General features: G+C 37.5%; 1 protein-coding gene across 7 annotated transcripts; it reads left to right on the plus strand.

The window, feature by feature from the left end:
* The first annotated feature begins 543 nt into the window (after positions 1-543).
* LOC127378468 (midkine-B-like) lies at positions 544-20,401 on the plus strand. 7 transcript variants are annotated; one of them, XM_051427314.1, is made up of 6 exons: positions 599-644; positions 3,892-3,934; positions 13,910-13,989; positions 15,347-15,514; positions 17,628-17,789; positions 19,581-20,401. In XM_051427314.1, exons 1-6 carry the CDS (start codon positions 614-616, stop codon positions 19,607-19,609), a joined length of 513 nt encoding a protein of 170 aa, XP_051283274.1. In that variant the 5' UTR covers positions 599-613; the 3' UTR covers positions 19,610-20,401. The 7 variants fall into 7 exon arrangements, with proteins under 7 accessions (XP_051283277.1, XP_051283274.1, XP_051283278.1 ...); XM_051427318.1 differs by lacking the exon at positions 3,892-3,934 and adding an exon at positions 991-1,028 and having other exon boundaries at positions 623-644; XM_051427315.1 differs by lacking the exon at positions 599-644 and adding an exon at positions 1,075-1,117.
* Positions 20,402-27,824: the final 7,423 nt, after the last annotated feature.

Raw genomic sequence — 27,824 nt, forward strand, 5'->3', positions numbered from 1 at the left:
TGCTTTGGGCTCTGTACAGTCACCTCACCTCACTGATACCACTGTTGCTTGGTAGATGATTTTATGTAAATGTCATCCAGCAGTTTTAAAATTATTCTTTAAATGTTTTATTTGAAATCACCATGCTGCTTGACCTGTTTAAATACCATCAAAGCTACTTTGATACATAATGGTTTCAAAATTGTTATTTTCTGTGCTGTTATTCTTCCCTTTTGTGTCTTTGGTCCCCCTTGATGTAGATCAACTCAAAATTATGCATATAAGATGAAAGGAGGGATATGAATTGATTTTGTCTTGTCTGATAAGACAAGATACAAAATGATCAAAGAAAGAACAAAAGCTGAAAAGGGATTGCTGATGTGGATCTATACAATCAACAAATACCAACTGAAAGGAAAGTACTCTCTCTCTCTCTCTCTCTCTCTCTCTGTGTGTGTGTGTGTGTGTGTGTGTGTGTGTGTGTGTGTGTGTGTGTGTTGATAATGACTGTGTGTTTTGAGGGTGTGGGGTGAATGGGGCTAATGTAACCAGAATGAACTGGTTTGGGAGACAAAAGCAGGGGAGGTGTATGTGAGAAACATAGGAAACAAGAGAGAGAGACAGAACTTTTCCCATGAGTCTTTCACCAACTGCATCGCAAACAAGTAAGTGCTCTCTACATTTCAGCTAATCCTTTACACGATCATTTCTGAATTGCAATTACTTAAAAATGACAAAAGAACCCCCATCAACAAGTCAGTTCAACTCAGTGTTTGCTTTTACAGAGTTAAAAAAAATTATTTTAAAAAACAAGTTTTGCTAATAGCTTCTATTGAGAAAATTATACTAATTAATGAATTATATTAATTACTTGTGTTTTGTGTGTTTGTGTATTCAGGATTTGGTGTTAAAAAATGAACATACCATAGATTGAAAAAAAGTTTGTATTGTCCCCTTTTCTTCCTTGGCTGCTTCTCTCACCCTTTTTGTTTGATGCTTATCATCTTCCAGGTCCCAACACTTTCCCTCTTACTCAACTTTGAAATACTGCAAGTAAAGCTCTTCTATACACACACATACAGGCACAGATAATGTGTGGGAAATGGGAAAATGTGTGTGTGTGTGTGTGTGTGTACAGGTGCAGTAGTTAAGATATTGTAGCATATTTTTAGTGTTTGATTAAAAATATTAGAAATGCATGTTTTTGCTTCTTGCTGAGACAAGTAGCTTTGCTGTGTTGTGCTGTTAGTCTCTGGCACAATTCCAGTGTGTGTGTGTGTGTGTGTGTGTGTGTGTGTGTGTGTGTGTGTGTGTGTGTGTGTGTGTGTGTGTGTGTATAAAAGAGAGAAAGAGAGGTAGAAAGGGCAGGCAGATGGGAGCAGGGTTGAAATAATTGCATATTATTAGCTTGGCTTTTTTGCTGACAAACATAAATAATGAGATAAAGTGATAGTGATAAAACACAAACTAATTTAGGAATATGCATCATGCAACCAAAATAATGAAGCCCAAAAAAGAGCCTCAAGATAAGTAAAGCACCCACCTTTTGGCCCTTATCATGTACTGTAAGTGGGTATTGTGCTTTAGGAAATCATGTTCGAAACAAAATTACAGTGATTTATGACATAATAATAATAATAATAATAATAATACTGAAGTTTCTGAAGGTGTTTATTGGGTATACCGATGAGCAGGCTGTTACAGTAATCAAGCCTGGAGGAGATTAAGGCGTGGACGAGTTTTTCTGCGTCAGAGAAAGTGAGGAAGGGGCGGAGTTTTGAAATGTTCTTGATATGGAAAAAGCAGGTTTTGTACAGATGTTTGATGTGGTTTGCAAAGGTCCATTGTGGGTCCAGCTTCACACCGAGGTTGGTAACTGTGGTTGAGAGGGGGATGTCATAGTAAACCTGGGGCTTTTGGCCCTGTTTTCACCACATTAATTACTCAGCAGAGTTTCATTTTAATAGAAATGCTGTCTTTATTCACTAATTCCACTTAGTTTAACTTTGCTGTTTTTTCATGCTGTGTATAATTACAATCAATAAAACCCACAATTTCTTACAAAGATGTTTCACATTGAAAGCCTTCCAGAAGATCAAAGGGCATGATCCTTCCCTTTCCTGGTAGACTTTTAATGTGAAACATCTGCAGGATGAGACTGACTTGTGTGATTTGTGGTTGTTCCATCAACCTGTTATAGTGTCTGCTTGGATGGCATGGAGGAGTTGCACCCCTCAGCTTGAACATCACACGGTTTCTAGCCCATTCCCTACACAGAATATTTATAAGAGAAAAAATATTGGCCAAATAATATAGGGATCATTAACTGTCCAACTATTAGGCATAGTATAAGGCAATATTTAGGCAAAAGATGAGCTTTGAAAATAGATTTATTATGACAACAAACTGTCACAGGCAAAAGAGACAGAATGGCATTGAAAGCCAGGTAACTATAAAACAGAAAACCACAATAATGACGGTACATATATATATTACATTACATTTATCAGCATAGAAATTGAGAATTCCACCTTGATTTTGCCTCATTGCACACACAATACATTTTTGCACTTTATTTTATGCATTTTTTTTTAAACAAGACGTACTTTGTATCAAATTAGACACAAGCTAGAAATAATATGTTCTTTATCAGACACTAAAAAACAGTTATACCTTAGGTACACACCATACACGAAATTATGCTGTTATTAGTATAAGACCTAGACACTATTATACCACATTATTATGGCTGCCATTGAAAAGTCGACTTAATCGCTAGTCGCTGAGTCTTAGTCGACTCACTTTTCATTAGTGGGATAGTCGCAGAAAACTAAAACAATGTCAAACAAGTGCGAGAGCTGCCCCTTGTCACTGAGACAAAAGTACCAGGGTATTGTTGCAATATGGACCTTTTGTAACACAGGGAGTGCAACTTGTACCGGTGCACTGTTGCATATACTAACTTTACTAGCTGCTGCCACTAGCTAGTTAGCAGTCATATTAGATGACTATACCTGGACTGGGAGCTCAAAGGACAGGGGGAGTTACTAGTGTAGGAGAGAGGGACACTGCAGGGAATCCTGCTAAGGAGCGGGGCTGGAATGTACAATAGAGTGGACCAACATAGGCCAACTGATTTACAGCGGTTTTGAACGCGACTATTATGACATCCATCATATAGATAAGTCCATCAGTAGTAGTTTTCGTGAAGTTGGAAGTTATCTATTCCGTATTTTTTGAACAACTTGAACAACTAAATGTTCACTCTCTTTGCTGGTTGTTCTAACACATTCAGAATCATTACTGCTTTTTCCTTTATCATTTAAATACAAATATTAAAATCTTTATATATATATATATATATATATATATATATAAATCTAATAATTTAATTAATATCATAACGATTACAACTAGTCGACTATTGGCTTTATGACTACTATGGTTAGTCAACTAGGAAAATCTTCAGATGGGGGCAGCCCTACAAATGATAGTTATTAGAAACTAAATTGGAAATCCTACACCATTTTACAGGATCATAGACTAATTAAAAATAAATTACATATCAGATCAACAATAGGCACACTACAAACCTTACTACCAAATGTTGCTGTAATTAGACACCACATAATGCTACCAGCATTATGATAGATTAATAAGACAGCAGGCTGTAACTAGAAAATTTTGAGTGTGCTTGAATGCTTGGTGTATTACCTACTGTTAAGAAGCAATTGGGGTCTTTATTTTGAAAAACAAGGGTCACCTTGTGCTTTTTCATAAAATACAATTACTCTATCTCTCTCTAGAGTCGCTCTGTCTTGAATATTAGAAGATTAGAATTTAGTTTAAAGCAATCAAGTCAAACTGTCTTAATAAGGTCATCTTAATCTGCTGTGTGCTCCCAACTGTTAGGTTCACTTGAGACTTGGACCCCAAAGCAAAGACACACTCTCTGGTGAGTGGGAACTGAAGATATTTTAATAGAAATCCAAAAACAAAACCGGAACTGAAGCGGGCAGGTGAGGCAGGGAGCTGGCTGGCAGGAGGATGTCTTCAGCAGACTTGCACAGGCAAAACTAGACTTGGGAAAGTAGGTGAACAGCATGCCGGGTTGGAGCATGGAATCTTCTGACAGCGAGCAGGAGAGGAGACCGTGAAGGGAATGGACTGAGTGAAAACAGGTGTGCCAACAGGAGGAAGCCAGCCACACCCCCTGCCTCACACAAGCTCTGCAAGAGAAAGAAAGGGGAGGGGGAACAGAGAGAACAAAAAGAAAAGCACAACAACAAAGACATAATAAACAAAACCATAACACCAACTCCAATTAAGGGTTGCCATGGTGATGGTACCTGCTGCGTATCCCCTGGGTCAGAGGCTTCATTTCATTGAGATTTTAGGTGAGGCACACCTGATTATGCCCCCTTTCCTGTCTGTCTTCAGCTGTCACCATCATAAAGGCAATAAAAGCTAAAAAAAAAAGAGAAAGTTTTACCCACATGAACCTTTTAAAGTTTGAATGGAGTTTCCAGTGAATGTATGAATGAGTAATTAAGAGTTCAAAATTAATCTAAAACGGTTGTATTTTTCACAAGGAAGGAATGGGAAAAATCACCAGAAAATTTGAAATATTTCGGAAATTGTATAAGGTATCAATGAGAAAAGACAGCACACTATTCCAAATCAAGAAGCACGTTTTGATGTATTTTTTTGTGTAAGATACACACCAAAAAAACATACGGAAGAAGAATAAAAAGATTAAGTATGAGGAAGATTGCACATTCAGGCACACTGAATTAAACTAATGCAATGCCAGATTATAGGTAGGCAGTGTGAACCAAGGGTTACAGTGTATTAGTATTAGTTTCTAAGTACAGTATAATTTGGTATAGTAGTGTCGATTGTGGGTCTAATACAGCATAATATTTGGTTTATAAATACAGCATAATTTAGGTGTATGGTGTTCATTATCTGATAAGGAACATATTATTCCTATATTGATACAAAATACGTACCATAAACAAATGTTATTTAACTCAACCAGTTACTTTCATTTTGTCTAGGGATGTCCGATAATATCGGGAATTATCGGTACCGGGTTTTTATAACCGATGTTTGTTCTGTAGGCTTCAGCATTTCAGAGCCTGCATGAACACTAGATGACGTATAACAACAACAACTACGCTAGACTGGTTGGTTGTTAACCGTGGCTAACAAGCAAACAATTTCAAGCTGAATGATTTTAATATTAACACAAAATAAGTGCAATGCACCTTAAATATTTTACCCTGCTATGAGCTGTTCCTTAACCAAACTAACAATTGGCTTAGAATTTACATTAGCACTCCTTCAGGTGCATAATACAATTAAACACGTTAACCAAAGCTAGTGCTTATCTAGCGATTAGCGCTTAGCTAGCGATTAGCGTTAGCGCTCTTTTCAGTATTAATACAATGAAAGTTGAAGTTGTTCTCTTATTTTGCACAGACAGTGTTTACATTTGGAAAGCCATGTTGCATTTATGTATGCATCCAGTGGGGGCATCACAATAAAATTAGGCATAATGTGTTAATTCCACAATAGGAGATATGTTATGTTGTTACCTAACAGTTTTGGTGTAAAAAGCCTGCATATATCGGTATCGGGTGATATCGGTATCGGAAATTGAGAGTTGGACAATATCGGAATATCGGATATCGGCAGAAAAGCCAATATCGAGCATCCCTAATTTTGTCTTACCCAGAAGAGTACGCCTGTATTTTCACATTTTATGTTTAGTTTTCTTAAATCTTTCTTAAACATTAAAAAGTCTTACATTACACCTTCTCTGTAGAGGCAGCAACAGCTGCAGCCAGTGTCTACATTCGATCCATTTTACTACTGCACTGTATACAAATAAATTGAGTGAAGCAGTCACTGAACACAGCTGTGCGACCTCAGACGTGAGACAGATGACTGAAAAACATGTATGAAATGTTCTCTGTAGACAGGCTGTTAACTTATGGATGACACTGAGATGTGTGTATATGGTCTCTCGAATTGTCTCCACTCCTTCCTCTGTTTCTCTGGCCTGTCTGGCTCTCTAGTTAGTAGGTCATACAGGGACCAATAAAAAGTCAATTCTGCTCGGCCGCCTTTCAAAATCCCTAATTACAGAGTCAACAGCAATACACACACACATGCAAAGACAAACACACATTCACCCGCTCTCTGTCCCTTATCCACAACCACAATTTCTAATAATTTGGTGAGAATCTAAACTTCAAATTTGGGTGGATTGGAGCAAAATGTGTCTGAGTTTATGGTCTCAGTCTCTGGTTTCAAGTCTTTTTCCATAAATTATTATGTTCATTTGGTAAATTATGGTCCAGTTTAGAGTAAAGTAGAAGTACGCTTTTGGCTGTCTGCCCAGTTCATTGCACGAAACTTTGATCAAACTGTCAGACTAGGCAGTGCTGATAAAATACAAAGCACAATTCTGTTACTGCATTGTCTATTTCTAGCACCATGTCAACAGTAGATGGATGAGTCAAATGTGATCAGGACGTATCATGTTTTAATGATACGACTCACAGTAATTGTGTTTACAATGTTTTACTCACTTTTTGATACGCAGTGATAATGGTCTCATTACTGAATAGGGGACTCATTGTGTTTACATTCATTAAATTACAGTTACTACTACACTTAACTTTATAGTAACTAGTATAGAAAAAATCGGGACTTTAACAACAATTGCTAGAGTTTGAGTATAAAGTAAATCTGAAGACTATAATTTATACAATTTATTTTCAGTAAAATAATACAAAATGGCCACTGGCTTTATCCTAAATTAATCTCAGTCATGAGGGAGAAATCTGTGTCCATCACAATACACACAGTCACAGTCGAAGAAGGAAAGCATTTGTTCCTTTCCTTTCTCAAACACACTCATTCCACCGGAAATAACTTCTCATACTATCATGACCCTGAAGATATATTTTCTTTGTCTTGCTTTCATGTTCATAACAAAGTCAGAAAGTGGTTTCAGGACTGATCTTACTAGGGTTTTTTTCTGTTGTGTCTTATGGCAGATGGACCTCCAAGCACTGACAGAGATAATCAGAGCAGAGAAGAGAAAGTCACTCGAGGGAGTTTAGAGTTGTTCTGTCTGTTGACCAGGATTTTTCTTTCTGGTAGTGCCAGTATTTCTCATTCAGACAGTGACCACAGAAGCCACACACAGACAGAAACTACACATCTTTAAAAACATACCCTTATTATATTTCTTTATTCTTGTACTATAGGCAAAATTATTGATATCAAAGGTCCTAAAAAGGCAGTTTTAAATCTCATATTTCTCTGCATCATTAAACATTTTAATAATTAATAATTAATTTTAAATAAGCAACAATCAAAGTTTGGGGGAAATTATTATTATATTATATAATTATTATAATGATCATTTCAATTTGATCAATTTTAGACTGGAAAAAAATCAAAAAATTCTCAAAAGACAGTATATGTATTTATTGTATATAAACAGACAGTATATATCTTTATATCCTGCTTTAAAGGTTTGCATTCTGTTGTAGAATGTATGCCATTTTTTTTTAATGTAGTTAATTAATTACAACTACTGCCACAAATCTTTGGATGTGAGTTTTTTTGAGAACTGATACAGTATAACAAAACATAATAATGATACTCAACTGTATCAGTATTTTCTTACACCCCTAGCCCCACTATCAAACCACAGTCTGGTTTAATATCTTGAACACAGATATTAAGTCTGATTTAATATCAGGTATGGTTGTTAAATGTAATATATAAAGGCAGAACTAGTAGGACTATTAGGATAATTTGTATAAGTCTACATTGTTTTTTAGGAAAAATGCTACTCATTTCTGCAATTAAGTATTTGAAAAGTGAAGGATCTCCACCAAAATAAAAATAAGCATTAGCACATATAGAATCCTCTTAAAAGAAGATACAAGCAAAATTTGAATTGGTCACTATACTCTTGGCTTTCTTTATGTTGCACAAACACACTTACAAGCAAAAACTGCCCTACAGTGCGCTCACAGTGTGTTTCTCGGTCACCAGCTTCATGACATTGTGTATTATGGATAAAGAGCTTGTGACAGACCTCTCTCTCTTTCTGTTTTCTACTTTTTCTGTCTGTTGGCATCTTTTATTCGCTCTACTTTCTGCACATGTGGGCAGCATCCATTAATTTTTCCTTACAGTATATATTTTTGCCTTAGTGTAGTTTGTAGAGCTGGAATCTGCTAGCTCTCATGCTTTTGGCATTCATGTTCCGTCTACTATCACACTCCACAATCAAATGTCACGCACAATAAAAAGAGGCTGCATGACACGTGTACATAGATACAGTATAACTAGCTATCAGCATGTTTTCCAGACAGGACTGTATTAAGCTTCTGTTAGGCTTGTCTCAGTCCTGACAAAATATTGGTTTCCTACAGCCCTACAGATTTGCAAAATTATACATATAAACAGTTGTAAACATAAAAAATATTCAAATGCAATATAATTGGTTGAACTAATCACAATGTGCTAAACATTTTGTGGGCCTTTTACATGGTACATATTCTGTAGCATGTTTCCTCAGCAAATGCTGCAGCAAACCAGCTAACTATGAGCCACAAGGGACACTGTTATAAAGGGCCCACAGAGAAAGGATACTTATGTATATTTAATGAAACGTGGTGCAGAGATGAGGAATTTAGGTTTAGAAAGTTGATTATTTCATAGCTGAATGCACTCATTGTTGTTGTTTTTCCCATGCACATTTGAAGGGAAGCTTGCAATTTGTGTCAAGCCAGCCAGCGTGATAAGTAATATCAAAACAACGTAGATCAGCTCATTTTATACCAAGACTCACAACTAAACTCTTAATGGTTGTTAATGCTATTGCGGTAAAGGCCACTCTGTACCACTCAGTATATCATACCAATATGCTATCTAGACTCAAGCAGAGGGCAACTGTGTATACACCCAAGGAAGAAGTGCTTTAGTGCATTCTTTGAATTTGCACCCAGAGGAATGTAAACAGCAGCAGCAAGATAGTGATGATAATATTGTTTCATCTTCACATAAAAAGTTTAAAAATAGAGTGTCCAGAACAACCAAGCACTGTTTTTTGGGGCCTTCATGCTTGACACGGCAGACGTGATGCTGTCACTTTTGGCTTGTGCACTCTTGCACCAGGGAGACACTATGGTGAACATAAACCAAGCTTCAGAGTGAAGCAGGAGAGCAAGCGGTGGTAATGAGAAAGACAGTGAATCAGAGTGATAATCTGATTTTATCGTTCACAGCGGATACACACCCACACCACGCCACCCTGCAATACTGTCAAAGGCTCTTATTCAGTAATCTTGGCTTAAGCTGAATTTAAGATGCTACAGCTTGACTTAAGTAAGTTAGTAAGTTAATTCAATTCAATTTCAATTCAATTTTATTTGTATAGCGCCAATTCATAACAGAAGTTATCTCAGGACACTTTTCAAATAGAGCAGGTCTAGACCGAACTCTTTAACATTAATAACAGAGACCCAACAGTACCACCATGAGCAAGCACTTGGCGACAAGGGCAAGGAAAAACTGCCTGTTAAAAGGCAGAAACCTAGGACAGATCCTCCGGCTCTAGGTGGGTGGTCGTCTGTCTCGACCAGTTGGGGTGAGAGAGAGAGAGAGAGAGAGAGAGAGAGAGAGAGAGAGAGAGAGAGAGAGAGAGAGAGCGAGAGACAGACAGACAGACAGGTGCACAGCAACAACAGTATTGGCAATGGCAGTCAAGCAGGACCATGGCAGGAGGCTCCACCAGGATCCATGAGAACCTGCGAGACGAGAAAGCACAAGAACTCCGGGGAAGAAGTGGAGTTAGTAACATGCATTAATGGGACATGAATGAGTGCAGAAAGAGAGAGGAAGAGAGTAGCTCAGTGCACCATGGGAAATCCCCCGATAGTCTAGGCCTATAGCAGCATAACTAAGGGATGGTTCAGGACTCACCTGATCCAGCCCTAACTATAAGCTTTATCAAAGAGGAATGTCTTAAGCCTACTCTTGAATGTGGTGAGGGTGTCTGCCTCCCGAACCACAACTGGAAGCTGGTTCCACAGGAGAGGAGCTTGGTAACTGAAGGCTCTGGCTCCTGTTCTACTTTTAGAGACTATAGGAACCACAAGTAGCCCTGCATTTAGAGAACGTAATGTTCTAGTGGGGTAATAGGGTACTATGAGCCCTTTAAGATATGAAGGGGCCTGACCATGAAGAGCTTTATAGGTGAGGAGGAGGATTTTAAATTCAATTCTACATTTTATAGGGAGCCAATGCAGAGTAGCTAGTACAGGAGAGATGTGATCTCTTTTTCTTGTTCCTGTCAGTACTCGTGCTGCAGCGTTTTGAATTAATTGGAGCGTTTTAATGGACTTATTGGGGCAACCTGATAATAAAGAGTTGCAGTAGTCCAGCCTAGAAGTAACAAATGCATGGATTAGTTTTTCTTGACAGTGGTGCTAGAGGCCAAGGTAATGCCATCTAGAGTAAGATTCGTGGTGTTGACGAGACTTTGACCGTCACCGAAGAGTTCCTTGTGTTGGTGCCTATTACGGACACCACAACAGCCGATGACATTTTCAACTGTCTTGTTGGAGCACTGGACAGGATCGGAGTAGACTGCGTTAGTTTCTGTTGCCATTACTGTGTGAATGTGTGTGGAAGGGTGAACGTTGTACGTAGTGTAAAAGCGCTTTGAGTGGTCGGAAGACTAGAAAGGCGCTATGCAAGTACAGGTCCATTTATTGTTTTGAATTGTAGAAAGCAATCAGCTTTGTACCATTTAATCATTTATTATTATTATTATCATCATTATTAATTATTATTTATATAATCAAAATCAGTGTAGTTTGCCCTTGAATTTTTGAGGAAATGAGAAAGTCAGGTTTAATTTTTTATTTAGGTTACATTACAACCTGTTCACATATTGGCCATAAAAAGTGATTAATACATGGAAATGATATATAAAATGCTTCAGAATCTTATACATGGAATCTTTAAGTGAAAAAAAACATGATATAAGATGTGACAGAAGAGGTCAGGAAGCCACCAACAGACCCCAAAGGAAAAAATACTATACTAATAAACAGCATTGATTTGCAAAATACAAAGAAAAGAAATGACAATAAAAAACATCAAAACACAACTACATCTAAATGCATCATCATCTGATTTGCGATGCTCTATATTTTCATACCTTCTACCTCTGCCCCCTTTCTTGTCGTAACACTTAAAGTAGACACCTTAAAATGGATTTGGAAACATGAGTTTGTCTTGTGAATGGGACTTAGAAGACATGGTTCATCTGGTGTTCAGTCAGTTTTTAATTATGTGAAGCACCCTGAGCAGGCTGTTTTTAACCTCTAACCTGAAAAAAGCCTCATTCCTCAACACTGACACAGTGGTGATGACCTCTGACCTTTACTCTGAGGTTTAATAGGAGCGTGTTGTTTCAGGCAGTAAAAACAGAAGCCAGACAAAGGGAAGGTTGGGGCCAATCATTATTATTTCTTATGGCTTTTTTGTCATTTATAAACATTTATTTTAATAATGCAGTTTGAAAAATAGTTTTTTTAAAAATGCATAAACTCAGAAGTCAAATCCTCTACTTAATTTTGTCTCATCATATCACATTTGTCACGTGGTATCATAAACAGCAACATCATTCTTAAAACCCTTCTGATTTAATTGCCACATATTGTTTTTATCCCCTTTGCTGCTTCTTTGGTTGATCCTGGAAAAGCTTTGAGTGGTTTCCTCATGGGATGCTACTGTGGTGCTTTTTAACTCCAGTCCCTGGACAAGTTATTAGAGCTGCAGAGCATAATTGCAGCCTGGTTGATGTGTGAAACGTCCACTCCACCATGCTTCACCAGCTTTGCTTGCATTGTGTATTACTGACTTAAAAAGAGAGAAACTGTAAAAAATAGATAAATAATAAAAATTTGATATTATTATTATTAGTGTTGGTTCGAATTCTATTTGAATTTGGAAGATGCTGAGCAAGTATATAGTACTGCAGGAAAGATGTATTTCTGTAAGTCTGCTCAGAAGTTCGCATCATCCAGTTGCTTTTGACAAAAAGCCAATATGTGGATTATTGCAGAAAATAAGCTCTATGGCGTACAAAGGTTGACAATAACAACTAATCAACACCACTTTCATTTTTAACTGAAATGCTATTTCGAGAAGTAAAAAGCTAACTTTAGGCTATAAATAAACTACACAACAGTTGCATGACTTCAATGTCATCACCACTAAACGTCCAACTTGTAATTGAGTCTAATGATTAAAATCTACAAATTGGAAAGTTTTAGTTAGAATAGTTTACAAGAGTATAAACATGAGGCTGTCAAGATGGACTAGTGAGCAGGTAAGTCTCGTCTTTGGCGTTTAACTTGTTAACAACTGCCTTCCATACTTCATTTCAGGCATCTAACCAAAAACCCATTCAAAAATTCCCATTGATTTTGAGGCGAGGGATCTGGTGCAAAAATAGTACTCTATAGATGTTGATAAGGGAATGGGGTAAATCTTGTGTTATTCCATTTTGCAATGCAATTGAGATCAAAGCTGCCACACACATACCCTCATAGCCTCTCATTGGTTGACTGACTCAACCCAAGGCATCATGGCCAGTGGACGGCTAACAACAAACAACAACAAGGATTTTCAACACAGAAAAATGTATCATCACAGAAGACATTCTACGTTATTTGATAACTAACTGTAAATGCTGAATATGCTAAATGTTTGCGAAAAATGTGAAAAATGTAGAAAAAGACTTATTTGTGTTACTCAAATTTTTGTTATTTTACTATTTAGAGTAAAATGAACATCATTCACATTATTGTTCAGCTACCCAGCACCTCAGAAATTTAATCCTGTATATGAACATAACTTTGATGGGTGTATGTAATGTAAACCTTATATTATCTCTTACAATAAGGGACATCAAATGTTGAGGATGAGAAAAACAAATGGACAAATGAGGAACTACCTGTTAGTAAACCATTAGCTAATGAGTAACTCCTAATCAAATTTGATAGCGTATGCTGATTTGTTAATGATTAGTTAATTAACAACCAAGTGAGGAACGGATCAGGAACAACTTGATAATTGATGAATTGTTAATAAATACTACTCTAATAGTAATGAATAATTAAGTAATGATTAGTTCATGAATACCTGCGAATCGATCATTGTTACCCTTTTCTTAATGAGTCGTTTCTGTTTAACTTTGAACCAGCCAGTGAACACCACAAAACTGACTCATTCATTGTAATTACTTAATTGCTTAAACAATTAAGTAGTTTTTAAGTAGTCCCTCATTACTTCATCACTATTTTACGATTACTTCGTAAACTAAACTGAAACAACTAATTAAGAAATTTGATGTCCCTTTCTAGTATCTATTGTATCGTTTAGAACTTTAGAGTACTTATTAATAATGACTACATTAATTATCAGGTTATTCTTGATTTGTTACTCACTTGTTTCTCAGTCAAGTATTAATTAATCATTAGCTGCTCTATAAACTTTGATTACTCATTAACACATTTTCAATAGCAGGAAGTTCCTGATTTGTTCCTCATTTGTTGCCTGGTAACTACTCAAAATGTTGTGTCTCTAATTGTAAAGTGTTACCGCTTGTGTTTTTTGTATCAAGACAGCCAGTGTTAAGAAGTCCCCTGTCGGGTTGTTATGAGCTGTGGTGGTGGTGGTGGTGGTAGTGGTGGTGAGAGGAGAGGATAATGATTTCACATGAAATAACTCTGGGGTGAGGGTCAACTATTAATGGTTTAACAGTTGTGATGTATGAACCTTTTTAAATGTTGATTTTTCCCACTGCTGTGTGTTTGTACAGGATGAGGGCTGTGCTGTTGCTGCTGCTGTTAGTCACTCTAATCACTATTAAAACTGTAGCTGGAGGCAAAAACAAAAATGGTAAGACTCTCTCTTTCTCTCTCCCTGTCTTACCTTCTCTTGTTCTATATTTTTCTTCTTAATATAGAATATACGTTTTTGTATATGTATTGTAATATTAATTGTTGAAGCCCAAATCTCATTTAACTTATTTACACAGATAGTAATAATAGTAACTAATAGTCAATATCCTGATTTTGAATAAATGTAATTTTCTTTATTTTTGCCTTCTAAGGAAACAAATTGATTTAATTTCACTGCAGTATTGTTAGATAAGTATGGGGTTTACTGCTGTACACAATGGAGCTGTAGGCTTTGATTCATTATTATTATATCGGTACTGCACTTACAGGTCCATTGTTATAACATTCTATCATTTATTCTTTCAAGATGTATGGAACGTAGTTTTTGTCTTATGCAATTGGCCGTTCCTAAGTGTCGCCCCACTCTGTTCTCCAATAACAGCTGAGCAAGACTCCAGCTCCATTCACAAGAAATCAGATAGATGGTGGACACACGGAGGATACATGGTCAATCTGGATGAGACAATAATATTAAATAAATTACATAAAATGATAAGGGTTACGATAAGAATATAATAAGCCAATCTGAGACAGAGTAGGGTGGTTCATGAGATCGCCATCCTGGATAAAAAAAATAGTGCGTCCTGTATTTAGATGTGCTATATGCTAGGCTCGTCTATGACAACAAGTTTGAAGATGGTTGAAAGATAAAAGCAACAGCTAACTAGCAATGTAATATACATCAATCCTTAACTATCTAGCTAGATAAGGCCCACAAATCATTAGCTAGCTAACGTTAGTTACAACTGAAAGTTAATGTTAGTAAAAAGTTAGCTAACTGGCTTCCAACATAAGGTAATTTACAATGTGATTATATATCTCACTTTTATCTTTTAACCACCTTCAAAATCTGAATTTCTTTTCAACATAGACGAGCCTAGCACATTGCTGTGTATGATTCAGGAAAGGAGAAAGTTGACCGAGGCTTGCTCAACTGTTATTGCAGCACACAAGACTGATAGGCTTCAGGAAAGGTCAGTTATTTCTAATTATTTAAGGGACATGTGCACAGTGGAGGTTGATGCATCCATTTCCTTACACTGTTAAAACACCAGCCAATAGAAGTGTAATGACAAATAAAATAAATGATGACTTATATGGACTTAGGGCCATGAGTAAGTGCTGCTCAGGTGCATGGAACTGAACGCCTAATTGCTTACCTTTGCTTTGTTCATACAGGAAAGATCCCAGTGACCAGCAGACTGGTTATACAGGGCAGCTCAGGCTGGCCACAAGTAGCACTGTCATTGAGTAAGACAAAATAATAAGTTAACAAATCTTTATTCTACCCTCAGAGAAAAACAAACCCTCCCAGTCCGGGTCAGAATGCACTGACTGGCGCTATGGCAACTGTGTCCCTAGCAACGGGGACTGTGGAGCAGGGTATAGAGATGGGTCATGTGACCAGCAGAAGAAGAAGATGAGATGTAAAGTACCTTGCAACTGGAAAAAAGAATTTGGAGGTAATGCACACATTCATGCACACAAGGAATGAAAATGATAGTGACGATAAAATGGTTTCGTCTTTGACTGCGTTAGAACCAAGCACCATCCATGTAAACACAGCATCTGCCTCCTGTCATCCTGCACTTTGTCAACTCAGAACACTGTCTGCCCATTGAGGATCCTAAATGTTGATGTAGCAGGTCCCTGTTAAGATGTAGACACTAAAGTCTCTGATTTCCTGTTGTTTGGCCTGCCTGAGTCCCATTTGGTCCAGATGCAGCATAAGCCAGGAGCAGCCTTAAATCCAAGCTGTGCCTGCATGGCTTCTATCCCGGCTCTCATCCTCTCCTCCTGGAGTGATCACAGCACCTTTCGTGATGGGCTGGTCTAGCCGATCCGGGTGGGTGGATCATTGTCCACTGCTTTTTAATCCAAAACCACACTTCCTTTTCCAGTGACTGTAGGCTATTTTAGCTGCAGGATCTAAATGTGCAGCCATTGTCATTAAATGTCCTGATCCAGTCAGTTTTCACAGTTCTGACTTAGGCCGTAAAAGTCTATTCTAATCATTCAGTGATGTTTCAGCAAATCTGAAAGAGCAACAGGCTGCTGCATCCATATTCAGCCATTGAAAAAATGTATAATGAATGCATTACTTACTATTTTGCTTTATTTTTTCAAAGCCTTCATCAGACACACCTCTGATACTGACAGAACTCTATAGTGTGAAAATACTGAGGCAGTACCTTTGACTTGTCATTATTTAGCATCAAACAAAATGCATCTTTTTAAAATAAGAATGTGTTGTTATTTTAACTGAATATGAAATGTAGTTTAAATTGATATTAAACAACTACAAAAAATCATTTGAAAAAATAATAATCTTGCTGGCCAGATTATATTACATTTTTGACATCATGCCACGGGCCTGAGAGAAAGGGATGGAGGGCCAAAAATGGCCCGGGCCGATAGTTTGAGACAACTGGTATAGCTGTAATGATGCAATTTGTGTCAGTATAACAGCCCCAACTGTTTATGATGTGAGGCCTGAAGCTTGCATCACTCTGCAGTTTGGCCCTCTCTTTTACATTTAATTAGAAGAGACTGTAGTGTTACTGTCTTAATTGTTTCACACAGTCTTAAATACAGTCTTTACATTACAAGTAACATAATCCTTTGGATGACAAAAAAATATAATCTAATCTGAATACTTTTGGATTACTACAGAATTTAAAAAACAAAAGAAAATTTTCAGTTCCATAAATATTATTTTTTCTCTTACGGGTAAGGGTGTCTGGCCTTTCCGAAGAAGGGGCTGTTCTGGGGAAACTGTTCCAAAAGTAACGACCACAATATGAAACTGGCCTGAAACCAGACAATTTTCTGTGAATTCTGATTGATTAGGTTGGACTGGCATGTATAACTGCACTTGATTGACATAATAATTAAGAGAAACCCCATGGTTGAAACCAGATGTTACAGTGGAAAGGTCAGACAGGTTGTTATAAAGAACACAATGAATTATGAATAAGATTAAGATTTCAAAGCTGAACCTTGAATGCATGTTTTAAATTTGTGACATGTCTGCTATTACTGCTCTACAGACTGGACCATCCTGTATACAGCAAATTAATCCAGAGTGAATGTACAATGTACAAAATTAAATAATACAAGAAAAAAATATTTGAACAAGTTCAGCTCTTTGGTATGAATAAAATAAAGAGCTGAACGACCTCTCCAAATCAAAAATACTCCTCGGAGAAGGAAAGCGGGCACACCTTGCTGCCCGGTATGTATTAACATGCCACAACCGGAGGGACAGTGAGTGATCGAGGCACCCGCACACCCAGACACACACACACACACACACACACACACACACACACACTGTATATAACTAATATAATGTTCATAATGTATATATCTTTGATTTATTGTATTGTATTTGAATGCATGCCAAGAAAGCCCATTTTGAATTTGAATTGAATTTGAATGTATGAAAGCTGTATTGTATGTGCTCATATATCTTCTGTCTGTCTGTCTCTGTCTCTGTCTGTCTGTCTGTCTGCCTGTCTCTCTCTCTCTCTCTCTCTCTCTCTCTCTCTCTCTCTCACTCTCTCTTTCTTCTAGCTGACTGTAAGTATCGGTTTGGTGGTTGGGGAGAGTGTGATCCAAGCTCTGGCTCGCGGACCAGAACAGGGACATTGAAGAGGGCTCTGTATAATGTGGAGTGTCAGCAGACTATTTCTGTCTCCAAACCTTGTCCTGGAAAAACCAAGACAAAAACCAAAGGTTAGACTGTTAAGTTCAATTAAGCCATCTCCACAATTGTGGATTTTTCATCACTGAATACTTGATCACTGCCCCAGTGGTCTTTTTTTCATGTCAAACTAGCCAACCACACCAATGATGACTGTAGGGCTGTCCCGACTAAAGATTTTCCTAGTTGACTAGATAGGGAGAGGAGGGGTGCGCATAAAAGCAGTATGGATGAACTGAAGGCAGAGAGAGAATCATATTTTAAAAGACAGCAGCAAGATGATATGCTAACAATGCAGGTGTGTCACTGTGCTATTGAATAGATGCAACCAGCTGATGAGAACAGCTAATATCTCGATTAACAGCTAGTTATTACAGCAAGGAAATTATGTATGAGCATAGGCAACAGGAGTGGGATGGAAAGAGAAATTGACTACAGGCCTACCATAACACTTAAAAGGTAGGGTCCCAGACACAGGTCTCCTTTACTAGCCTGGTGTGGCTGCATATTTTGACAAATAAAGACAGGTCTCAATTAGACTGGTCTGGATGTAATAGAAATTATTTGGATGTATAAAACTTGTTAAAGCCCACTAGGTCGCGCACTAAAGTGAGTTCTAAGCCTAGATCGCCTACAAATATAAAGGTTTCTTAATATGGACATGCTACACATCGTTAGATTAGTTAGATTCTCCAAAATTCAGTTGTTCTTTACATTTTGCTTTGCTGAGTACGGAGCCCCTAAAGGGACATGGGAAAAAAAAAAAAATTAAACGTCTCTAGTGCGCACTAGATCCGTATCTAGTGAGCACTAGATATCGATCTAGTGCACTAGATACATCTCCTGTTGTGGCAATCAACACATGGCTCATTTGAATATTAAAATTAGCCATGTGTTGATAGGTCACCACACGAAAATGTAACCAATGAAATTACTTATTTTGACACACATTTTAAGCCAATAAGTATTAAACTAACAAGGTAATGTGTCAAAAGGCAGACCGTTTTTGTTATTTTCTCAAAAGGAGGACAAACGAGTGTCCGGCTGCAGGACAGGGCATTTAAATGCGGACTGTAACAAAAAAGGTTACAGATTAATTTACATTTATTTTTTAGTTACAGACAAATTAGTTTAATACTCATTTGAATATTAAAATTAGCATGTGTTGATTCGCCACAACACGGGATCCATATCTAGTGCGCACTAGATTTTTTCCCCCATGTCCCTTTAGGGGCTCCATAGCTGAGCAAGAGTTTTTTTTGCAAAAATAATTAAAGGCTTGTCCATATAAACAGCTGTTCCAAATAAAGACAGCTTGAGTTCAATAATTGAAGCAAATAACCCCAGGCTATTAATGCCAATTCCATCAGTGTATGTAATGTGTGTGAATGGGTGAAAGTAACATACAGTGGAAATCGCTGTGAGTGGTAGGCGCTATTCAGTACGTACAGGCATGCACATCATTGGCGTGCTCTGGCTCTTTAACAAATTGCTCTACACCTCTGGCTGACCTGAGGACAAACTTTTAAAGAATATCAAACTCTTAGTGTTTTCTATCTAGCACTATTGTGTATTGAGGTGTAACATTTCTGCCTATAGAGCCTGTAAACAGAGTTTAATCTTCTTATCTTTATTGCTTGGAGTGCCGTTATATTCTTCTATTTACCACTCATTGTCTATGCTCCTGCCCATCTGAGCTGCCATATTATTTTCTGACACTCTCTCACTTATCTGAATGTCATATTCCTTTTCAAAGAGAGACCAGTATTTTGTGAATGAATGGTGTGAGTGATATTGTGCCTGTGTTTTTGTCCTTTTTTCAGGAAAGAAGAAAAAAGGCAAGGGGAAATAAAAAAGGCTGTACAGAAGAGTCTCCGGGTATAGTCTTCAGCAAATAAAAATATAACAAACACTGTGAGAACCAGTTTTTCTCAGACAGTTGGACAGTGGCCCAACACCAATAGATTTATAGCCTGATTTACATACACACATTTTTGAATCTTCTCCAGGCTTCTTCAACCATGACAAAAACAGAAAAAGACCTGCTTCTATATCAAAGTGCATTTGGAATATAATTTTTATAAATCTTTCTTTAGACCGTCGTGTTATAAATTCCTTCAATTTTAAATTTTGTGAAAAATGTTATCTGTGAGGCATTCTCTATATCTGAGCCATCACTACCAAACCTTCCATAGAATAAATGCATCTGGGTATCCATTCCATCATAGCTACACTGAGAATGGCAGTTTTCTCAGCTCATCTATGCTTTGGGTCTAAATCATTTTGTTAATTTTGGATGTGTCAGTAGCATCCATACACAAACTGAATGCTTTTGTGTTTCATTGTTTCAGCTCATTCTGTCGCAACAAACAGCCAAGAATCCACCCTTTTCAATAATTCTAACCACTATGGTTCTTGCAGATCAAAGTGCATTTGAAATATTAGCTTTATAAATTTGCCTTAAGGCTATACAAGCCACCTATTATACATTCCTTTCATATTGAAAAAAACATGTAATCTGTAAGGCTTTCCCTAATTTTGACCTTTTTTATCCTTACTCTTTAGAATGGTCATTGTTTTCTCCTGTAGAGTTGCTACAGTATTTTTCCCATTTTTCTTTTGTTTATTAAAATTTAAGAACATACTCTGAAATTCTGTCTTCTTTGTATTACTTCAAAACAACTTGTACTGTTCTTCAGTTCAAACCCCATGCTCCCTTCCGATGACTGTAGGCTATTTCTGTCATAGGTCATATGTATTTTAGCATTAAAACTGAAAACAGATTAAACAAAAACCGAGTTTGAAAGAGCAACCGGCTGCAGCATTAGCCATAGTGAAAATTCTAGTAAAAATCTAGTAAATTTGAATAATTTTGGCTTCAAAATCAAATCCAATGAGACGTCATTCAAAGATGTTTTCAGCAAAAAAAAGCCGAAAAAAGTAACAAAAATGTAGCAAGTAGTAAGCTGTCAGTCGCTGCATATAAATGCCATGATGACAAGGTAACATAGCAGAAAAAATCTTATTATTAGTATTTTCTAGACAGATGTCTATGGTAGAAACCTGGTGGTCACAATATTATGCTGCCCCATACGCAACAAACTGTGATGCACTGTGTGTTCTCCCCACGTGCATTTAAGATCATGACCCTGTCGCCAATTCACTGCTTTTCTACCTTTGACCACTATTGAAAGGTAGTGACCACTGCAGACTAGGAACAGGAGATGCTCTGACCCAGTCGTCTAGCAATTTTTCCCTTGTCAAAGTCGCTCAAATCCTTACGCTTACCCATTTTTCGGCTTCCAACACATGAACTTTGACTACAAAATGTTCACTTGCTGCCTAATATATCCCACCCACTGACAGGTGCAATGATAACGAGATAATTAGTGTTCATTCGTTTCACCTATCAGTGGTCATAATGTTATGGCTAATCGTGTATATATATTGTATATATATAATTAATTGTCTGACTGGTTGTGAAATATGGTCATCAATTAGGAGTTAAGGCCAAAAAAATGTTTGTAAACTTTGATCACAGTGGTCACAGTGAACTAGACCTTTGACAAATCAGTTCTAGTTCTGGAGTCCAAGTGGACTTTGTGCCAAATTTGAAGAAATTACCTCGAGGTGTTCCTGAGATATCGTATTCACGAGAATGGAACTGATAGACGGACTAACTAAAAAGATAATGCCTTCTTCCACGGCTGTTGGTGGCGTGGAGGCATAAAAAATGTTATACAGACATATAGAAAATATGTACATTATGACAGTATAACAGTTGCAGGAATGTGCACAGTCTGTAAAGAATGTTTTCAGTGTGCAAGAGAATAGTCCAATAGATGTGTGTTAATGTATACTCAGGTGTGTCTAGAGCTCTGTATTTAAAGTTCTACTGGTTATGATCTTGATGATAGGGTGCCATGTCACTTTGATCTTAATTTAATGACCTGATATGGCTGTCACTATAAAACATTCATCATAAGCATATTCAGTCGATCTCTCTTTGTTTCTTTCTCATACACACCCTTACACTCACCTAGTGTGTCACTTTGCCTTTGATGTAGGTTAGAAAAGAAAGACTTCATCAATAAACAAACAGCTCCCTGCAGCACTGATTTATTTCTGCTGTCTTCATTTCATCCACTGATTCAAATTTCAGGTTCACACATCCTGATATGTGTGAAGTATGTTGAACTTTCTTTCTTCTATTTGACACAATCTTTTTTAGATTTTGTATGGTGAGAAATCGTCCAACTCGCTCACAAAAGATGTGTCAATGTCTGTAATAAGATGACTTTTATATATTATATAATATAAGAAAAAAGCAAATTAGAAAACATATATAGACACCCTCTCCACATTCAAGAGTAGGCTTAAGACAGTCCTCTTTGATAAAGCTTACAGTTAGTCTTAGTCTAAATCTTATAGTCCTCTTTGATAAAGCTTATAGTTAGGGCTGGATCAGGTGAGTCCTGAACCATCCCTTAGTTATGCTGCTATAGGCCTAGACTATCGGGGGATTTCCCATGGTGCTCCTCTCTTCCTCTCTCTTTCTGCAATCATTCATGTCCCATTAATGCATGTTACTAACTTCACTTCTTCCCCAGAGTTCTTGTGCCTTCTTGTCTCACAGGTTCTTATCGATCCTGGTGGAGCCTCCTGCCATGGTCCTGCTAGATTGCCATTGCCAATGCTGTTGTTGCTGTGCACCTGTCTGTCTGTCTGTCTGTCTCTCTGTCTTTCTCTCTATCTCTCTCTCTCTCTCCCTCTCTCACCCCAACTGGTCGAGACAGACAACCACCCATCTAGAGCCGAAAGATCTGTCCTAGGTGTCTGCCTTTTAACAGGCAGTTTTTCCTTGCCCTTGTCGCCAAGTGCTTGCTCATGGTGGTACTGTTGGGTCTCTGTAAATAATGTTATAAAGAATTCGGTCTAGACCTGCTCTATTTGAAAAGTATCCTGATATAACTTCTGTTATGAATTGGCGCTATACAAATAAAATTGAATTGAATTGAATATAGAGACATATTAACTGTAATAGATTACAGTAACCTTTTGTTTGTATCCTAATTGCGTAACTCAGTTAGCCTACAGGTAATCCGTTACTCCCCATCCCTGGTTCAAAGCTCACTGACTCACAACATCTACAGTTACCAATTTGGTGATGGTGTAGCAGAGTGAGCAGTTCTCCACAGTTACAAAGCCGACAACCTTTAGCCCAATCTGCCTGACTAAAAATGCATTTTTGTTGTTTAGTTTAATATTGTGGATAAAGTTTGATTGTGAGTGTTGATTGTGGCAAAAAAAAAAAAACACCAGCCAGTGTCAGTACCTGACACCAGCAGTGCCCCCCACTGTGGCCTATTTGTACTGTCCCTGATTCCATCCCCCTAAGTATCCCCTTAATAGAGCCCTCGTCAGCCACTCTGAGTTGTTTCGGATGCGAACATGTGCAACACCAGGAGTTTTAAAAGCTAGCAGCCTGTCTGCTGTATCTGTTTTTATCTTGCTGTTTTTCCTAACAATAAAGGTGTAAGAAGAAAAAAATTATTATTATTATTATTATTATAAAACATTTAATGTCAAATGCTCTCAAATAGCCTATCAGCAGTTTTGATGCTTAAATATCAGCAGGTCTCGGTTAAATAATAAATCCATGGCACTGTCCATGGGGGTAAATAACACACCTCATTATGACATTCAACATTTGTCTTTGTACAGGCTTCTCAGCATATATGTTGTATAAAGGCCCACTACAGGTCCAGGCCCCCTCTGCAATGAACAATTGGCTCCGCGCCTGCGGTGGTGCAAGATAATGTGTTTCATATGAAGACTGATCACTGAGTGGTGATGGGAGAACTGAAGGCGCACTAAGAAAGTTTCATACAATTACCCATCAAGCACTCACGTGATTGGGCAATTACTTATTATTCTAGTAAAATATTATATCATTTTATTTCAAAAAGTGTTTTAGGGGTGAAGAGAAAGGTACAATCCCTTAGATGCACAATGTCCCATTATTGTAGTGTAGTCAAGTTGTAGTGTAAAGTACAATCATTTTTGTGACCTTGTGCTAATTCCTAAAAAAAGTGTCAGTAGTGTACACCGATCAGCCGTAACATTAAGACTACCCATTATCTGAGATAATGAGTGTTATTCACTTAACTTGTCTAACTTGAGATAATTTATCTCATTATCATAGCACCTGTCAGAGGGTGCGCTATATCAGGCAGCAGGTGAACTTTTTGTCCTCAAAGCTGATGTGATAGAAGCAGGAAAAATGGGCAAGTTTAAAGATTAGAGCAACTTTGGCTAGGGCCAAATTGTGATGGCTAGATGACTGGATCAGAGCATCTCCAAAACTAACTCTTGAGGGGTGTTCCCGGTCTGCAATGGTTAGTACCTATCAAAAGTGGTCCAAGAGGGGTGCATGGTAGCATACGTGTTAGAGCATCCGTACTAAGCAGCTGCTTAGGGCCCCGTGACCACTAGGGGACCCCCAAGAGCAATTAACTTAAAAAAGGAAAAAGTAATTAATTATTTTTTTCCATGTGTGAGTGATGATGATTCATATATCATCAAATGTACATTCTTGTACAACCCCCCCCCCCAAAAAAAACCCAACAACAATATGACGTTAACAGAGTGTAGTTTCCTACTGACTCTCTGCTCAAACGAGAAGGCCCTGACTGCAGGCCCGCAGACCTCAATGTGGGCGGTGTTAAACGTTTAACCCCGCCCACTAAACGTTTAACCCCACCGTCACCGTGATGCTTCCTGTTCGGTCTCCTGTCTCCTTCTGACTGAGGCTTTGGTGTCATAAATAATGGAAGTAAGTGTGACTTTTATAATATTGTTCATGTAATTGTAGGCAAAAATCCTTTATTATGCGGCTTGTTTTCTTAAAAAATGCGATGGAATATGCGGGATAATTTTATGCAATGAAATTGCGGGAACTTGCCAAAATTGCGGGAACTTGCAAAAATTGCGGGAACTTGCAAAAACTGCGTTTTTTTTTATGAGTCAAACAAGTTCTGTAGCTTTACAAAAGGAATATGCTACAACTTCTGTAAAAATTAATAAATAAAAGGGCTTTATCATGGCTTAATCGCGGGGTTTGCATCTTTTCGATCATGTTCATGTTGCGTAATTACGTCACTTCATAACGTTCCCATGGCAACAGGGGAAAATGGCTGCTCTTGTGTGAAGTAAACGCAACATTTTTCAACTTTCTGCTAAGATATATGTGACTTTTTTGCAACGAAAATGCATGGATTATGAAATCATGCAAGCCCCGCATATTTTGCGCGGAAATTGGCAATTTATGCGGTGAAAGTGCGGCGTATTTGAAAAAAATGCGGCCACCGCATGAATATGCAGACTTTGGCTGATTATGCACTGAACTTTTTCAATTTTGAAAAGTTCCCTGAAATTAGGAGAGTCCCTAATTATTGTTGATATTTATTTTATTTAGTTCCAAATACGTTAGCTTGTAATAGCAAATTTGCTAGCTAACAGTTAACATTAGTTCAAAACGTCTTACTTACTTCTCTCTTATGGGTCGGTTAGATAGCTTACTATTCAAGCTAACATTTTAATGTTTGTGTAATACTTTGAATAAGTTGATTCTCAGTGTATATAACATTATATTATTCTGGGTTGCTTTTTGGCATCAAAACAACGTTTTTGATAACAACGTTTGACAGCAAATGTTTAATAACTAACGTTAATTACAAACGCCGTGACGTTTGCTAGCAATATGGTTTTCCATTAATTAATTAATTTAGTTAACTTATAGTTTGAGGTATGTTGTTTGCAGTTGTTTGCTGCAGAGCACAGTAATTTATGTAAGTAAATAAACATATTCCTTTTACATCAACTCCCTATTATGCTCATACGTTATATGAAACTTCCCCAGGAGCACTGTTTTGGAGGAGGCACTGACTCAGCCCAGGGGCAATCCATCTCCTCAGGAGCAGCCAAGCCTGATGAATCAGGTGATCAAAAACTGTCACCATATATATTTAATTTCTAGTCAAATTATCTCATTAAGATATACTAATATAAGATATAATCATATGACAAGGGACATGTTTTTCATCTCAGGTCCATCTCTATCCTCTGCTCCATCCACTGTGACCACTGTCCTCTCTGCCACTTCAGCTGTACCTGGTAAGTTAACAACAAAACAGCCTTTAATTGCTCAGTGCACTGCAGAACATACTGAGATGAGATGATATTTTTTCAATATAAGATAAAAGATACAATCATATAACAAGGGACATGATTTTAGACAAATCCATATTATTTCAAAACTTCTCAAGCAATTTTCAGTTGTTCCACTGGCAGTTTGTTTTCTTATTACAAGCTATAGCTGTACTTTTTTATTTAGAAAATAAGCTGCATCGTTTTCAAGTGTAATATGACTATAACATGGCAAGCTTTTGTTTTTGTTGTTTTTCATCTTAGGTCCATCTCTATCCTCTGCTCCATCCACTGTGCCCACTGTCCCTACTGTGCAACCTCAGCTGTACCTGGTAAGTTAACAACAAAACAGCTGGACTGAACAGGTATTAAGAGGGCCACTGCCTATATAGGACACATTCACATTCCCAAAAAGACACATGGCAGTAATAGAGGGCCCCAAAATCAAATTTTGTTTAGGGCCCCATGGAAGCTTGGGCCGGCCCTGCCAAACACTAAACCATGGGTAACAACAAAACTTAAAGCACTGACAAAAGAGAAAAATGCCTGTTCAAGGCTGTATGAAGTAAAGACGATAGGAGAACAGTACAAAGGAAGATCAAAACCAAAATTAAGGAACGTGAGCAGACTATAGTAATGAGACAGAGTCATGCTTAAAGAAGGACACAAAGAAAGCCTGGCAGGGTTGATACTTTTTACAGGATAGAAACCCAAAGAACAAATATCTAATTTACTAATGAGCAGCCCATGACAATGGTTTAAAAAGCTTTTGTTGTAGATTTTACACCAAGGATTTGATTTTGATTGGAGCAAATGGAAGAAACTAAAAGTAGAAAAGGCACTTTATTTTTTAAGCAAACTGTGAATGCCCGTTGAAAGACAGTGCTCCAGTGCATATCAAATGGCAGTGTTTCTGCAGGCTCTGCCACCAGCAGCAGGAGATAGAGGTATCTGTTTGAGACACAACAGGCTTTCATCTAACTCCAATATAACCAGTGTTGGGCAAGTTACTTTTAAAAAGTAATTAGTTACAGTTACTAGTTACTTCTTCCAAAAAGTAACTAAATTAGTTACTCAGTTACAAATTATTAAGGTAACTAGTTACTTTAGAAAGTAACTATTGCGTTACTTTCAAGTAAATTTTTAAATGCTCAAATGTGACCCCACCTCCACCCCACTTTAACGGAACTTAAAATACATGTGCATGTTCAATTATTTATGATAAATCTGAATATTATAATGAAATGGACACTTAATACAATACATTATTAACAGAAATAATGTACACAAATCTATTTAACTATTTTAATGTTGCTGTGGGACAAAGTGAGAAAAACTAAGGAATCCAAAATATAAACAGGTAATACATAAGAAATAATTAAATACATCTCCATAAAAATAAATCTCTTTCTCTGGCCATTAACAATCTTACTTCAAGAGGCTGCAGCCAGCCAACAAATAAATCTAAATTAAATTATGCTCTTTAAAGGAGCATTTCACCCGTGGAAACATTAATATTTATTGAAAGTGGGTTATATATGTAGTCGAAATGTAACATATATTTTGAATTTGGTGCCTTGACCGAGAAAAGACTTTAGGGCGCATTTGTATAAAAGACAACAACTCCCACAATGCACAGCCCCGCAAGCCGCTCCCACTAACGCTATCAAGGACTACAACAACGTGAATGTAAACCATTTATTTACAGAAATATATCAACAACAACAAAAATTAATATGTTAACATTATAGTTATAGTTCCTCCTGAGCGTCTTCAACTCTTTGGTGCCCGCAGTACTGGCCATCTGGAGCTGGATATTTCTGTCGGATAGCCTGCACCACATAAGCGGGTGAAACGAC

This window comes from Dicentrarchus labrax, unplaced genomic scaffold, assembly GCF_905237075.1.
Source record: "Dicentrarchus labrax unplaced genomic scaffold, dlabrax2021, whole genome shotgun sequence".
NCBI lineage: Eukaryota > Metazoa > Chordata > Actinopteri > Moronidae > Dicentrarchus > Dicentrarchus labrax.

Excerpts from the sequence above, each read along its gene's own strand:
- LOC127378468 (XM_051427314.1), top strand. The coding sequence starts at position 614 with ATGAGTCTTTCACCAACTGCATCGCAAACAA. Across the intron at positions 645-3,891 it reads ACCAACTGCATCGCAAACAA|GTTCACTTGAGACTTGGACC; the intron begins GTAAGTGCTCTC and ends CCCAACTGTTAG. Across the intron at positions 3,935-13,909 it reads AAGCAAAGACACACTCTCTG|GATGAGGGCTGTGCTGTTGC; the intron begins GTGAGTGGGAAC and ends GTGTTTGTACAG.